The 17,623-nt window shown below is 40.4% G+C and overlaps 1 protein-coding gene across 1 annotated transcript; it reads right to left on the reverse strand.

Moving 5' to 3' along the window:
- Positions 1 to 180: 180 nt before the first annotated feature.
- On the reverse strand, positions 181 to 2,637 carry LOC148044464 (protocadherin beta-16-like). The gene has a single exon (XM_087722126.1). It carries the CDS (start codon positions 2,635 to 2,637, stop codon positions 181 to 183), a length of 2,457 nt encoding a protein of 818 aa, XP_087578252.1.
- Between the last annotated feature and the right edge of the window lie 14,986 nt (positions 2,638 to 17,623).

A 17,623-nucleotide genomic window follows, 5' to 3' on the forward strand; every position in this document is an offset into this window, starting at 1 on the left:
ACAATTACAACACAGGATAAATACCTATATAGAAAGTGAAATACATGTAAAAGCGATATAAATTTTTGAGTACATTACATAAACAAACCAGTTTTCTGGAAATTCACAGCAACGTACATTAATAGACAATCTTTTATTTTTAGAAATTAATAATTTCTGAGTTACTCAAACCATATAGATTTATAATGTACTTCCACTAATAATTATTCTCACCTGGGATATGTGCTCTCTTTCCTCCAATTGATTAGGAAGATCCTGGCAATCATTACGAATCTGTGGATTCAGCAGAGTTTTTTGATGCTCCATAGTAAAAACAGGAAAGAAAGGCCTAAGGAATTTAAACTCACTGCTCAGAGACCCATCAGCTAAGCACACTTCATAGCTATAGGCCTGGGAAGATGCCCCAGTATTAGGATCCACACACTTGTCTTGCAAATTTGGTCCCCCAGGGAAATTCGCTGCACAATGAGAACTTCCTATGAACTTCCTTCGCTTCTGAAACTTGGTTGCAATAAACACAGTGACAGAAAGCAGAAAAATGGATGAGATGGCAACCAAGCAGATAATCAAATATAGTGTTAGAGTATGATCCCCCTCTTGCGGGACTTCATCCTTAGGATTATCCATAATTTTCATCAAAGGATCAGAGAAGCTGTCCACTAGAAGAATCTTTAGGGTTGCAGAGGCAGATTGAGGAGGATGCCCATTATCCCTAACTGCCACAATAAGAGTGTGTTTGAAACTGTCTCGCATGTTCACCGGCCTCATGGTTTTCACCTCCCCATTCTGAGTCCCAACAGCGAAGAGACTCGGATCTGTGGCCTTCAGCAACTGATAGGAAAGCCAAGAATTCTGCCCTGAATCTCTGTCCACTGCCACCACTTTGGTGACTAGGTAGCCTGTCTCTGCTCCCCTGGGAACCAGATCATTTGATGGAGAAGTGCTGTTCTGAAGGGGGCAGAGGACGAAGGGGGCATTGTCATTTTCATCTGTGATAAGAACTCGGACCATCGTTTCTGAGCTCAAGGGAGGTGAGCCCTTGTCTACAGCCCTCACCATCACCTGGAAATCCTGTATATCCTCATAATCTATAGATCGAATGGCATACAAATTCCCAGTTTCAGAGTTGATGGAGATGTAAGATGAAGCAGGCTCTTCTCTGATCTCTCCAAACAAAAGTGAGTAGGTTACTTTGCCATTCTGTTCTGTGTCCACATCCACAGCATGGACTGATCCAATGAGCAGTCCTGGAATGTTGTTTTCTCGTAAGTGCAAATTGTAGAAACCTCTTTCAAACATTGGAGGGTTATCATTGATGTCTGAAAGTTGAATGCTAAAAACTGTCATTGAAGTGAGTCTGGGAGAACCTTGGTCGGTGGCTGTGATGGTGATGTTATAATGTGACATTTGTTCTCTGTCCAATGGCTGTTGAGTCACAAGCTGGTAATAATTCTTCTCAGTCAGTTTTATTATAAAAGGCAGGTTTTTCTCAGTGTTGCAGTTAGTTCTGCCATTGTCTCCGGAGTCTTGATCTCTGATGCTAAAAAGTGCCACCAGTGTTTCTGGGGGAGAATTTTCTGGTAAAGGATTAGTGATGGATGATACAATTATTTCTGGAGCATTGTCATTCTCATCTTCAATGTCAACAAGAACTTTACAGTAAGCGGACAATCCTCCTCCATCTGTGGCTTTGATCCTGAGTTGATATTTACTGTTTATTTCATAATCAATTTTCCCTATGAGCATAATTTCCCCAGTATGATTGTTTAACCTGAATGATCGGAGTACATCTGCTGGTGCTTGGCTAAAAGTGTAAATGATGTGAGCATTGGATCCAATGTCTTTGTCGGTGGCTTCCACTTTAGCAACCAATGAACCTGGATGACTATTTTCCATTAGCTGCCCTTTATACACTGCTTGTTCAAATTGGGGCACATTATCATTGGTATCCAGAATATCAATAATTATCTGTGCTGTGCCAGTTCTCCTTGGGATCCCTCCATCCACAGCTTCCAGGGTGAGGATAAACTGAGGGATCACCTCGCGGTCTAATGGTTTTGCCAAAAGCAGTTCTGCATATTGGCTGCCATCGTTTTGACTTTGTACGTCCAGCTTAAAATATTCGCTTGGGCTAAGTATGTAGTTCTGGATAGCATTTTTTCCTTTGTCTAAATCGTGGGCTGTCTCCAAAGGGAAACGTGCATTTATGGGAGTCTGTTCAGGTATTTCAAAAAGGAATTGATTCTGAGGGAAAATAGGGGAATTATCATTGACATCTTCTACCTGAACTTCAATTTTGAAGAATTGAAGAGGATTTTCCAGCAAAATTTCAGAGAATAGAGTGCAAGGATCACTCAGACCACACAAAGCTTCGCGGTCAATTTTATCCCTCAATATTATATTCCCAGAATGAGGATCCAGCTGGAAATCCTGCCTGGAGCTCTTAGAAATCAACTGTGCTCTGCGAGCAGAGAGCTCCTTCACATCCACTTTCAAATCTTTTAGCACATTTGCTACTATTGATCCAGCTTTCTTCTCCTCAGGCACTGAATAGCGGAATGGTTCACACAACATACCAGAGCTACATAGAGAAATAAAGAACAAGACCACTTGCCTGCTAGTACGAGATGCTTCCATTTTCTCAGCCTCTTTCAGGGAAGGTCATACATTCAGTAAGATTCTTTGTAAAGCAACTGCTGTAATTTCCATTATAGTTGTGATCAGAATCCAGTAGGAGTTATTTTTTTTTTTGGTATCCACACTAGAGTATTTTCTTCAGAAATTTCTCAAGATTTAATTGAAAGCTGTTGCCTTTTGTCCTGAGATTCCTTTGTCTAATGACTGGATCACTCTGAAGTAAACGAATCTCTTTTTTTACTGTTTGGTGCAATAGCACCACCTTGTGTGTAAAGTAAAATGTAGCACTGAATTTAGGAAACTCCTTTGAAAAGGACATTTATTGTAGTGTTTAGAATAGTGTGTGCATCTTTTCAAAAGAACAAAATGTTATACAATCTTGGTGTCTTTTGTCATATCAAAATAATATATTAATAACTTTCAATCTAGAGAAAAAAAGATTTCTCCCAAAATATAAGAGCTATAATTTTTGGTATAGTTGTGATATGAATGTGTGTATAAAGTACCCTACGTACAAAGATTCAGAGGAATATCACTTGTGTGTTTTATTTTCACTTGCACCTTTTCTTGTCATAAGTTTATAATGACCATGTAGGTTATATTTGGAAACAATCATGATTTTCACTTCTACTCATATCTAGATATTTTATATTTCCTTTCACAAGGAAATTAAGCAGCCAGAAATAATAATAATAATAAGAACAACAACAACAAAAACAACGACAACTACTACTACTACTACTACTACTACTACTACTACTACTACTACTACTACTGCTACTATGGCACAAACCAGCAGTGGTAATTCTAGTGGTAATTGGCACACTGGGTGCTATTCCAAAAGCACTGGAATTACATTTAAAACAGTTAAAAATTGACAAAATCACCATCAGTCAAATGCAAAAAGCCACACTGCTTGGATCTGCATGCATATTACGAAAATACGTTATGACGTCCTAGGCCCCTGGGTGGGGCCCGACTAGTAACCAATACCAAATCCGGAGAAACAACTGGCCGCTGTGATACAATTGTATAAGAATAATAATAACAACAACAACAACTACTACTACTACTACTACTACTACTACTACTACTACTACTACTACTACTACTACTACTACTCCGCCGTTGCCGGTCCCAAGCCCGGATGAGAAAGGAGGAGGGTTGGGGTCAGGTTGGCATCTGGTCCCATAAAAAAAAACTGCCTACCCATACAATATGATGAAAAAAACGAATAAGAATTCCATACCGCATCGGTCGTCGCAAGGGTTAACAAGGGCCGCGGCGGATGTTGGGGTCCCTGGACATCCGTCGACAAGTGGGCTACAAGTGGACCAGCCAACCAAATGACAAAAATATAGTGCAGATGAAAACTGTGCCATAATGGCCTGTTACTACAACTCAGAGCCAGAAAAAAGAGGCTATTTAAAGCGAATGTTTGAATTATGGAAACAACAATATCCAGATTCAAATGTTAGTGAACAACGACTAGCAGATCAAAGGCGAATTATTATACGGAATAAAGTGTTTAGTGAAGTTGAACTAGAGGAAATTCAGGCAAATTGCAAAACCAAAAAAACAATATCACAAGCAGAAATAACTGATATTCAAGACACAACTAAAGACATTATAGTAGAACTCCCAGAAGAAGCTCTCGGGGAGGAAATAACACCACCACTAGAACCAGTTATCACTGAACCAACTGATGAACTAACTCAAAAACAAAAAGAATTGAAGGATAAGATCATGGAGCATTTTCTGCTTAATGAGGAAAGGCAACGTTTACCATCACTAAAAACTGTGCCTAAGAAAATTTTGGCCCCTGTCATGAAAATGGTTAATGCAGTGTTTCCAACAATTGAATCGGGATCCATCTTGGAAACGAACCAGTTAATGTACAGCGCAGCTGTAATAGTCACTAATGAACTAGGCATTAAAATCAAAGTACCTAGTCACACAACAGAAAAAGCATCAAAGCCAAAGTGGAAAATCCGATTAGAACAAAAAGTCAAAAAATTAAGGGCAGATGCTAGTAACGTAAAGAACATGCATGAGCAACGGCTTAAAAACAACAAAACCATAGATCGGCTAATCAGAAGATATAGATTGGATACAAGAAACATCAATGAAGCTGTAGAGATTGTAAAACAGCGGATAACAGCAACATCTAGAAAAATTGAAAGATATGAGGCACGAATCATCCAATATAAACAAAATCAGCAATTTCGATCAAACCAACGGCGTTTTTATCAAAGTCTTAATGTGAATGGTGACACCAAAAGTGAAAAACCAGAAAAGCAGGCCACAGTTGAATTCTGGAAAGAATTGTGGGGAAATGCAAAGGACTACAATAAGGAAGCAAAGTGGATACATGACTTTGAGAAAAGCATTGGCAACAAACAAATGCAAGTATTAGAAATAACAACTGAGATGGTCAAAAATCGAGTAAAAAAGGTAAAGAATTGGACATCACCTGGAAAGGACCAATTACATGGTTTCTGGCTCAAATATCTGACCAGTTTACATGCAATATTGGCCAGGCAACTGAATGAAATTTTACAAAAGGGCCAAATTGATGAATGGTTGACAACTGGAAAAACATACTTGATTCAGAAAGATGCAACTAAAGGAACAACACCTGAAAACTACAGACCAATAACATGCTTGCCAACAACATTCAAATTACTCACAGGCATTATTGCAGATAACATGATGGATTATTTGGAAAAAAACAACATCTTGCCAGTAGAGCAAAAAGGCAACAAAAGAAGGAGCAGGGGCACAAAAGATCAGCTCCTAATTGATAAGATGATATTAGAAAATTGTAAGAACAGAAAAACGAACTTGAATATGGTCTGGATTGATTACAAAAAGGCATTTGACTCACTGCCACATAGTTGGATCATAAAATGCTTAGAAACAACTGGCATTAGCAAAAATATTACATCCTTTACTGAAAAGGCGATGAAACAATGGAGAACTGAGTTGGCAATAGGGAATGAGATCTACGGAATAGTTAATATCAAGCGAGGAATTTTCCAGGGTGATTCACTTTCACCTCTTCTCTTCATCATCACTATCAGTAATCTTAAAAAAAATGAAATTAGGCTACCAAACAGCCAAAGAAGCTGAAAAAAATTCGCATTTACTATATATGGATGATTTGAAACTCTATGGAAAGTCAGAAATAGAAATCCAATCATTGACAAACACAGTCCGAGTATTCAGCACCGATATTTCAATGCAGTTTGGCATGGAAAAATGCGCCACTGTATCCATAAAAAGAGGCAAAATCACTGCATGTGAGGGAATTGAAATGCCCAATGGCCAACTAATTAAATGCAACGAAAATGAAGCCTACAAATACTTACGCATTCTGCAGTTGAATAACATCAAGCATGGAGAAGTAAAAACTATTGTCGGGCGAGAGTACACCAACAGAGTTAGGAAAATTTTGAAATCTAAATTGAATGGTGGAAATACAATCAAGGCCATAAATACCTGGGCAATACCAGTTATAAGATACACAGCTGGTATAGTTAACTGGACACAAGCTGATTTGGACATTTTGGACTGAAAAACCAGGAAACTAATGACAATGCACTACAGTTTACATCCACGTGGTGATACTGATAGACTGTACCTGCCCCGAAAATCAGGTGGCAGAGGATTATTACAAGTGAAGCAAACAGTTGAAGAAGAAAAACATGCACTGGCTGATTATTTAAAAGAAAGTCAAGAACATCTATTAATCGAAGTAAAGAACAAAAATCTACTGAAGGCCCAACAGACGAAACAAGAATACAGAAAAGATGTGATAAAATCAAGAATGGAGAGTTGGCAGAACAAAGCACTGCATGGCCAATTTCTGGAAAAAATAAAAGATAAAGTGGACAGTGAACAAACTTGGTTATGGTTAACAACAGGTACATTAAAGAAAGAAACAGAGTCACTAATCCTGGCTGCGCAAGAACAAGCTATCCGCACAAATACCATTAAGGCCAAAATTGAAAAATCCTCTGATGATGCCAAATGCAGACTTTGCAAAGAAGCTGATGAAACTGTTGATCACATACTCAGCTGCTGTAAAAAAATCGCGCAGACTGATTATAAATTGCGGCACAATTCAGTAGCACAAATGATCCACTGGAATTTGTGCAAAAATTATAATATTAAAACAGCAACAAACTGTTGGGAACATCAGCCTGAAAAAGTCACCGAAAATCAGATGGTCAAGATCTTGTGGGATTTTCGCATACAAACAGACAAAATACTGGCGCATAATACACCAGACATCACATTGGTTGAGAAAAATAAGGTCACAATCATAGACAAAAAGCCACACTGCTTGGATCTGCACGCATATTACGAAAATATGTTACGACGTCCTAGGCCCCTGGGTGGGGCCCGACTAGTAACCAATGCCAAATCCGGCGAAACAACTGGCCGCTGTGATACAATTGTATAATAATAATAATAATGTATCTTTATAACGGTCAAAAAGCAGCAATAGACATTACTTTTTACAATATATTAAAAATTACTGACATTAAAATATATTTAAGAAGTACTGACATTAAAAGTGGAAAATAAAATGCACGTTCTCAAACTGTTCAGGTCACTCCCTGGTTTACATGGGGGAAAAGCCAATAAGTATGGGAGTAAAAATAATGGTCCAGAAATTGTTAGAGATATGTTGTTTTTCTTGTAGACATTGCAGCAACACAGAATTTTGCCACTGCCTGCGTGGTAGAGGGGCTTGAGTCCTGGGGGAGAAAGTCTACATAAAAATTTTCCGCCCTCCCTGGCATCTCTCTAGTAAGGGGAGAATATATGCAGACCTATGAACTCTGTATAGCTCCCAGTACAATAAAACATGTGAGATATCTTCATCTTCTCCTTTACATACCCATTCTGCTATTGGAGTTCTCTTATACCTGCCCTGGAGGAGTGCTGAAGGAAGAATGTTAAATCTGGCTCTGAAGAAAGCTATTCTTTGTTTTGGGAAGATCAGATCATTTAGATATCTTGCCGATTCCCACACAACCTGTTTGATTCTGTCCGTACTGTGAAGAGACAACCTATTTAGTTCTTCTTGGAACTCCATGTCCTTCATTCTATTGATTTCTACTTGCTTTGCTTGTTCAAAGCCTAGGGACATTAAGAATTCTGGTGAGAGTCCATAAGCACCCAGCTTGTGATTTATTGCCTGTTTCTACAGGGAGGGGAAATTGTCAGTCAACACTATACATGTATTTTTGTACTAGATGGTGGAGTACCAAGATGTGATCCACTGTTGATCTTCCTTCTCTAAAACCAGATTGTTTGTCTTTGATTATCCCCCTGAAATCAGCCAATCCTGAAGTTTATAGTTTAGGTGTTTGGCATACAGTTTACTAATAACACTCAGAAGACTAATGGGTCTATAATTGTCTGGGTCATTTCTATTACCTTTTTTATAAATTGGTATGATAATTGCTACTCCCCAAACTCTTGGCATATGGCCCGTTTTACTGATAAATGTAAACAGAGATGCTAAAAGTGGAACCCACCAACTGGTGTTCTTTTTGATTATTTCTGGCAGGACATTATCAGCATTATCAGGTGCCTTATTAGCCTTGAGGGCTCCGATCAACAGGGCTATCTCTTCTGGTGTAACAGGGGGCCAGTAAGGAGTTTGGTCCAAACTAATTTGGATCTCCTTGGTTACATAGTCAGGGTCTATGTATAAATATATAATATAAATATAAATATAAAATATTCTTCCCAGGCATGAATCAGTACCTGATTAGTTGGGAGTAGGGGAAGGTTTCCCCAATCCTCTGGTAATATACCAAAAAAGGGATGTATTTTTTGTCCTGACTGATGTAATTAGTCTATGCCAAGACTCCTTCAGAACCACACTTTTCTTTTCTTTTAGAAGGGTCTTATATCGTGCTTTCAACTGTTTTAAGAAGTGAGTGTGATCCTCAAAAAGGGCATTTTTACTTTTTTGTACTCCATATTATATATCCTTTTTGGTTGCACACAATTTCTATCAAACCATTTTTTATTCTTTGAAACTGGCCTTTTGAAGTGAGCTAGTATTCTGTTAGTGAGAACCGATTTCAAATTTCAAATATTTGAAATATCTGCCGGACTATCTCATTTCCTTTACATGGGTGATATGAAGCTGGATGGAAAAGCACTATCTGAAATGGAATCATTGTTCAATTCTGTCCATATATAAGATCAAGACATTGCAATGAAATTTGGGCTCAAGCAATGTTCCACCCTCACCACCAACAGGGGGAAAATGGTGAAAACCATTTTAATTCCATACGGAATTAAGATGCGCTATGGAAACTGCATCAAGAGTCTGGAGTAAGACCATCACTATAAATGCCTGGGTAACCTTCAAGATGAGAATCCTTCAAGCACACTGAAGTTAAGAAGAAGATCAGAAATGAATACATCAAGAAAGTGAAGAAGATTTTAAGTCAAAATTCAATGTAGGAAGTACTATCAAGGTAATTAACACCTGGACAATCCCAATCATTAGATTCACAACACTTGGAATAGTGGATTTGACTCAAGCAGAACTTCCTAGCCTTGGCTAGGAAGACCAGAAAAATAATGACAATGAAATAAGCCAGAATTAAGAAGACAGCAACAGACAGCCAATACCATTTCTGCAAAGAAGCTGAAGAAACCATGGGTCACCTAATTTGCTGCTGCAAGAATATCACACAGATTGATTACAAATAACGGCATGACAAAGTAACAACAACAATGGCATGATAAAGTAGCAACATTGCTACTTCCAGCATTGCATTGGAAGAGCTGCAAGAATACTGTTTGCCTGCAAGCAAGAACTGGTGGGATTATAACATGGAGAAAATAATAGAAAATGAAGAAGCTAAAGTGCCCTGAGACTTTAGAATTCAAACAGACAAGAACCTGCCACATAACATCTGAGACTTAGTAATTGTTGTTAAGAAAGATAAACAACAACAACAACACCAGGATAGTGGATGTAGCAGTACTTGAAGACAGCAGAATACAAGAGAAAGAACTGGAGAAGATAACAAAATACAAAGGACTGCATATAGAAATAGAACAACTGTGGGAAAAGAAAGCGAAGGTACCAATATAATAGATCACTTGGTTGCAATCGTAAAATAGTTGGAGCATCACTTGAAAACCATGGGCATTGAAAAAGTCATCATCAGTCAAGGCAACTGTAAGGATTTTCTCTCCTTCTAGCTTAAGAAAGTGAGGACTCTTGCAATGAAGTATTTCAAAAGGAAGCTTTTATTAAGTAGGAGTGAAAATATTCAGTTCAAAGCAACATCTAAATCCCCTTAGGCAAGGCAAGTAGAATTAAAGTAATAGTGACCCCTCCTATTAGTCAGAATGCAGATTTTAGCCAATACACAAGTGTGAAGGTGGTTCCTTTACCAGCTGCTCTGAGAACCAGATAATCATACATTCCCATGTCTAATTCCATTAGACATTAAAGTGAACCGTCCCACATGGCCATCATAAACATTCCCCCAAAGATGACAGAATCTCAAGGCACTTCGGTGCCAGGAAACCAGTTGTAAAATATCAGTTGTCACAGGCACTGCTAATAAATTAACTCCAAGGCCCCCCTCCTCCCAAATGAATGGCAGTTAGGGATCTGACTGCAGCTTTACATCCCACAATGATACTTTAACATCATTAAAAATCAATGTATAGGGAATCCTCAAAATATGACAGCAGTTGGGACTGGAATTTCTGCCATTATGCAATGCATTCATAAATCATGTGATTATATCGCTTAGCAATAACAAGTGAAAATCACAGGTCACCTTTTGCAACTTCCTGCCAGAAGCTGGCCAGCATAGAGGTAAGTGGCTACTGCTCAGTTGGAGAGGGAGTGGAGAGGTGCACAGGTGGCCAGAAAGGGATGCCAGGGCTTGGGGTTCCTACTGCTATGTGAGGGAGGGTGCCCCTCTGGCTGAGGAAACTCAGTATGATTGCAGTGAGGTTTAAAGAGGTTTAGTAATTGGCAAGGAAGGCTCAGTGTGAGCACAACAGGGCTTGGAATGGATGTTGCTGGGTAGAGAAGGATGCACAAGAGTACAAAGGCCAGGATACACAGCATGAGCACAATGAAGCCTGGGGAGAGGGTGCAAAGGTGTATGAGTGATTGTGAGGTGCAACGTGACTGGAGAGGCTCTGGGAGAATACATGTGGTGGGATAAGATTTACCTGAGCAGTTTGCAACCCTGCCTGCCAGTTTCCTCATTGAAACTGTTTGTGGGAAACCTGTGCCAAAGGTTGCAGATTGTGGCCACGTGAACATGGGACGCAGGGCCATCCTACGTGTGAGTTGGCTGCCGAGTGCCCACATCGCAATCAAATGACTGGGACAGGTGGAACTTCTAGGATAGGTCGTAACGACCACTCAGCGCATTATAATATAAATCTTTGCTAAAGAAATAGCCGTTAGCCAAGGATTACCTATAAAAGAATTGTGATCTATCTTCTCAACTAAAATTAAAGTAAAATTACCTGTTTCATAAATAAATAAATAAATAAGCATTTAGTTCAAGAATAACTGATAGAGCAAAAGGAATAGAGGGAGAATGAATAGGAAGAATCTGAATTAATTGCATGTTTTTCCTCACCTCTTTCTTTGCGCCATTTACTGCAACCTGCTCAGAAGTATCTTGGATGCCTGCAGAAATACCACTGTTCCCTGGGACGTTAACATCTCCCACCGAAAAGACAGGAAAGAGAGGCCTGAGAAATCTGAACTCGCTACTTAAGGATCCACCAGTCAAACAAACATCATAACGGTAAGTCCTGGAAAGCGACCCATTCTGTGAATCAGCACAATTCCCTGGAGTATCAGAACTGGCAGTTGGGAAGTGAGGATGAGTAGTAGGAAATTGGCTTTGTGGGTCCTTCTTGAAGATTTTGACCACAATAAACACAACAATGCAGACCAGGAACACAAAGGAGACTGCAGCCAAGCAGATCACCAGATACTTGGTCAAGGTTTTATCTTCTTCCGGTTCTTGCACACTGACATCCACCCTCCTCAGGAAGGGATCCGAAAAGCCATCCACAAGAAGAACATTAAGCAATGCCGTGCTGGTCTGTGGAGGAAGGCCGTTGTCTCTGACCAGTATCACCAGCCTCTGCTTACTTGTGTCTCGCTCATTCAGGACTCTCCTGGTTTTCACTTCCCCATTCTGCGCTCCTATGCTGAAAAGGGCTGGGTCTGTGGCCTTCAGCAATTCATAGGAAAGCCAGGAGTTTTGGCCAGAATCTGCGTCCACTGCAACCACCTTGGTGACCAGATAGCCGGCCTCGGCTGACTTGGGAAGCAGCTCATTGCATGGGGATGTGTTGTTCTGGAGGGGATACAGGAAGAAGGGAGCGTTGTCATTCTCATCTATGATGTGGATTCGGACAATCACTTCTGAGCTCAGGGAAGGAGAACCACCATCAGATGCCCTCACAGTGACTCTGAAGCCTCTTATCTGCTCATAATCCAGGGATCGGAGGGCATACATGTTTCCAGTTTCAGAGTTGATTGAGATGTAAGAAGTCACCATGCCATCACCCTTCCCAGGCAGAACTAAGTAATTCACTTTAGCATTCAGTGTTGTGTCTAGATCCAGAGCATGGACTGAGCCAATGAGCAAGCCTGGAATATTATTCTCCCTGATTTGCATGTCATATGAAGACTTTTCAAAAAGGGGAGAATTATCATTGACATCAGAGATCTGAACATTAATCAATCTTGTTGAAGTGAGCCTAGGAGCTCCCCAATCAATGGCAGTGATGGTGATGTTGTATTCAGTGACCGTCTCTCTGTCTAGGGGACTTTGGAGCACAAGCTGATAAAAGTTGTTTGTGGTGGCTTTCAGCACAAAAGGGAGATTCATCTGCACAGAGCAGATCGTTTTGCTGTTGTCTCCAGAGTCTTGGTCTCTCACATTGAAGAGGGCCACCATTGTGTCCGGGGGAGAGTCCTCCTTTAAAGTGCTGATCAGAGATATGATGGACACTTCTGGGGGATTGTCATTCTCATCTTCAACCTCTATCAGTACATTGCAATGCCCTGAAAGACCCCCTCCATCTGTTGCTCTGATGCTCATACTATAGCTCTTTTCTTTTTCATAATCGATCTCTCCCCAAACAGTTATTTCACCAGTAATTTCATTTAAGTGAAACAAATTGTTTATTCTTTCAAGCACCTGATGGAACGAGTAGAGGATTTGCGCATTTGAACCCAAATCCAGATCTGTAGCTTCCACCTTAATCACAAGGGTGCCCTCAGGGAGATTCTCCTTTATTCTTGCCTGGTATTCAGACTTACTAAACAGAGGAAAGTTATCATTACTATCCAAAACATTAATATTAATTTGAACTGTGCCAGTTTTCTTTGGAACTCCTCCATCAATAGCCATTAGAATCAATTCAAGGTGTGGCATCCTCTCCCTATCTAATGTTTTCTTCAAAACAAGGTATATATTGTCTTTTCTATCTTCATTCCTTTGTACTTCAAGCTGAAAATGCTCATTGGGACTGAGAATGTAATTTTGGATGCTATTATTTCCCAAGTCATCATCCTGAGCTAATTCTAAGGGAAATATCATATTTATTGGCATATTTTCAGGAATGTTCATCTTAACTTCGTTTTTCCAAAAGTTGGGTGCATTGTCATTCACATCTTCTATCTTGATTTCAATATTAAAGATATCTAAGGGGTTTTCCAAAACAAGCTGAGAAAGAAGTAGACAAGGAACATTCTGGCCACATAAAGCTTCTCTGTCTATTTTATCATTAGTCAACAGATTTCCACTTTGAATATCAAGGTGGAAGTATTCCTGAGTGCCCTCAGCAACTAAATGTGCTTTGCGTGTGGTAAGCTCCCCTGTTTTCAGTTTCAATTCCTTCAGCACATTAGCCACCAGAAACCCCTTTTTCTTTTCCTCGGGGACAGAAAAGCGAATTGAAGCACACATTACTCTAAGGAATGAGAAAGAGAGAAGGACATACAGACCTTGCCTTTTCCAAAAGCAATTCTCCATGATTCCAGTCTCTTCCTTGTAGGCTCAAATTCTGCCCAAAAATTCAGTTTTTCTTTCCTTCCTTGATGATTTAATTTTTCAAACCCTATTTAATTGTTCAGTCTTTTGCCATCTTATAATCTGCAACATTTCGCTGCCAGAGTCAGATTCCTTTTGTTCAGTTTTGTATTACTGTTTCCCCTAATTCTGAGCAAGCAGAACATACCAAATTCCTTTGTTAATATCGCCACCATGTGGTGAAGTAGGCAAAAATTTTATATGCCTGGTTGAGATTCAGTAATCACATTGAATCCATTTTTATCTATCCACTAGCTACCCTACCCAGCAGATTAACTCATTAACTGTTTAATTATATAGAAAAAGAAACAGAGTGACAATCTGCACAAAAAAAATATCAAAGTTATTGATAAAGACTGTAATCCAGTCCTTTCGCAGTTGAGTTCTGAATGACTGTGGGCTTATAGTGACCGATTAGGTGGCTTCTGCTGTGCACCCATGGATATCAAGTTTAAATCTGTGTAAGGAAATATTTTCTGCTTTGAGGCACCTTGGCAACATCTTTCAAGGTATTCAGTTTGGATTACCAGTGACAACATCCTTCTACAATTTTTTTGCTGCTGCTTCTTGTCCCATTTGGGAGAGGGAGGGCTTTGAATCAGTTTTTTGCTCCTGTCAACCTCCCTTACAGTTTTCTTGAAAAGTTTTTTAGAATAGGTTTTCCTTTGCCTCCTTCCTAGGCATCAGAGAGAAAGATTCGCCCAAGATCACCTTTCCATGTTACTATCTCAGTGGAAAAATGTTTGTTACATTCCTTTCTTTGTGTGCTTTAAATTTCTTTGCAGCACTTGCAAACAGATGTAAAACAAAAAAATCAATTTTTGTTAGTCCTTTTGCAGTATAATAACTGATACATTAACCATCATGGGTAAAATAACTTAGAGATTTGCCTTGTATGATACAGGTTTGCACTTATGGAAATATGGGAGATTGGAAGGTGAAATAGGAGAGGGGAGAGAGGTTCTACTCTTTCATCATTTCTCTAGGGAACATGATTCAGACGTAGCCCATTGCCTACTGAGGTTATCCCTTAAAGAAGTAAAATACTGCAGCCACAATGGTCAAGATTACGCAGTAGAAGGAAGATTACTGTTAGAGCTGCCATCCTCCGCTCACACCTAGTGCTTCCTTAGATGCCAATCTGTCATTAGCCATGGAGGGATGGAGCTGTGGGGAGATGGGGGAAACCGAAAGCCGTCTTCATGCCATTCTGAGAGATCCCAAGGCTGCAGACCAGGGAATGGAATGCAACACCTAGCCATCTACCTAATCGTTACCAAAGCATCTTCTCTGAATAGGACTGGACAATGGGGAGTTAACAGGGGTGGACCAGATAAGGGAAAGTTAACTAGGGAATCTTCACACACAAACTCTTAGTTCTGACTTTGTTTATTGTAACCACTTGGCTTTTAGTAAAAGTAACCTTTTTGCTACCAATTGAGTCAAGAGTGTTTCTTTCCCAAGGGATGAAGCTGGGCCAGGTCTGACAATTACTTTCAAACTACACTAGGAAAAATGTGCCTGGTAGTCATGCTTATGACCATCTGTTTGGAATTAATTGCTTATACTAAATATACTGGTCATACTTGAAAGCTAACTGAAAAGCAGAGTTGGAAGGGATCTTGGAGGTCTTCTAGTCCAACCCAAGCAGGTGACCCTATACCATTTCAAACCGATGGTTGTCTAAACTCTTCTTTAAAACTTCCAGTGATGGAGCACCCACAGCTTCTGAAAGCAACCTCTTCCAATGGTTAATTGTTCTCACAGTTAGGAAGTTTCTCCTTAGTTCCAGGTTGCTTTTCTTCTTGATTAGTTTCCATCCATTGTTTCTTGTTGTGCCTTCTGGTGCTTTGGAAAATGGGTTGACCCCTCTCTTCTTTGTGGCAACTCTGAAATACTGGAATACTACTATCATGCCCCCCACCCCCAGTTCTTCTTTTCAATAGACTAGACATACCCAATTCCTGCATCCATTTTTCAAATGTTTTAGCCTCCAGGCCCTTAATCATCTTTGTTGATCTTCTCTGCACTCTTTCCAGTGTCTCAACATCTTTTTTATATTGTGGCAACAAAAACTGCATGCAGAATTCCAACTGTGGCCTTACCAAGGCATTATAAAGTGTTACTAACAGTGATGATATAATCCATCTGGTCCTGGTGAATTTAACTTTCTAGCATGATCAAGTATTCTCTTACCATTTTCTTGCCTATTTTAATTTGTATTACTTGTCTGTCCTTTATGATTATGTTTTGTCAGAGTTTGTTGCAGCAATCACATCCAGAAAGCACACACAGGTAACTGATTCAGCAAGATTCATTAATTTCTCTTTATGTATAATATAACACATGAAGTAATATACAATACCAAAAGTAGGTTTTCCAACGTGGTAGCAAAAAGAAGCAAAACACAAGCAGAGGAGAAGAGTTCCAGTTCAGAGCAGCAGACAAGTTTATTTGAGCTCACCACACACACAGAGATACAGACCGAACCACACCCTGGCTTCTAGCTGCCTCCGTGTTGCTCACATAGGAAATACGCTTTCAGTTTTTCAAACAGCCCTCATTGGCTGACCCGTTACTATGCTTATCCAAACAGTCCCCTTGGCTGACTGGTTGCCATGTCTATTCCAGTCTATGAACATACTCTGACATGTTTTTGGTGGGTTGGGTTATTTTTTTTCTTTTGCGTGAAGACAGATGCAGAGAAAGAATTAAGCAACTCTAGTTTTTCCCTGCTGCCTTTCACTTGTTCCATTAGTGCTGGAACCTTGGCTTCTTCCGTGGGGAAGTCCTCTCCGAATTGTTCCATGAAATTCCACACCTGAACCAAGAAAAAACCTAGGTCTTTTGATTCCCCACCAAATTTCACACCAAGCGGAGGAACGTAGCCATCCGGCATCTGCGGGGGGCCCTCCCCCTTTTGGAATGGCTCCTGCAGCTGCTGCTGCTGAGGCCGGGACTTCTCCATCCTGATCAGCTCCATCGTCTGCCTCCCCGGCCCCCCTTGGTCAGAACAGGGTCCCTGCAGTTCTCTCCTCTGTTTCTGGGTGATCAGCCTCTCTTTCAGGACCGCTCTCACGTAAGCGTTGCCTCTCCCAAGCCTCTTCAAAGAGTTTCATAGCCTGGGATATCATAAGGTTCTCCTCATCGGCATCCTGCCAAGCAGCTGCTGGTCGCAGATATCGCCTTGTGGTAACTCCAGACAGAATTTCCTCAAGGTCATACTTCTGTCCCACTCCCAACGACCACCTGGGGCGGTCGGATTGTTCTTCCAACTGTAATCCAACCATTCACTCCATTTCCAAAGGGCACGAGGATGCAGCCACTCCCATGTCGTCCTCCTGATCGCTGCCTGGGTGGGACATTCTTTTGAAAGTTTGGGATTTTTTACACTCCCCTTGGAAGGTGTTAGCTCCGGGATGAGTGCAAAACTGAGATCTTGCTTAATGTCAACCCAGCCTCCCTCAGTAACCAAGAAAGAAACAACTCAACTCCATTTTGCAGAATTAATACTTTTTCTGGTTATGAGTAGATAGCAGCTAAGCAAAGCAAGATCTGAGGCAAAAGTGCATTTAATCATAGATATCAATATGCGACCCAACTCCCTCCCCCTGGTAACCCCATCCCATAGTCCAATCCACACAACCCTCAGGTGTCATGTGGGTTCCATCTTCAAAAAGCATCATCAGGTTGGTATGCCGGACAGTTGGCCTTGGCGGGCAAATCCACTATCTGCAGCATGCGCAGTAGATGGTGAGAACAAAACTCCCTTTTAACAATCACTCCTGTACTTAAAACTTCCCCTCCCAAATACCATGCCTCCCCCTCCCCATTTCAATGACAGCCGAAAGCAA

Source organism: Thamnophis sirtalis, unplaced genomic scaffold (assembly GCF_051295495.1).
Source record: "Thamnophis sirtalis isolate CommonGarterSnake01/CBP01778 unplaced genomic scaffold, rThaSir2_p1.2 scaffold_8, whole genome shotgun sequence".
In the NCBI taxonomy this organism is placed as follows: domain Eukaryota; kingdom Metazoa; phylum Chordata; class Lepidosauria; order Squamata; family Natricidae; genus Thamnophis; species Thamnophis sirtalis.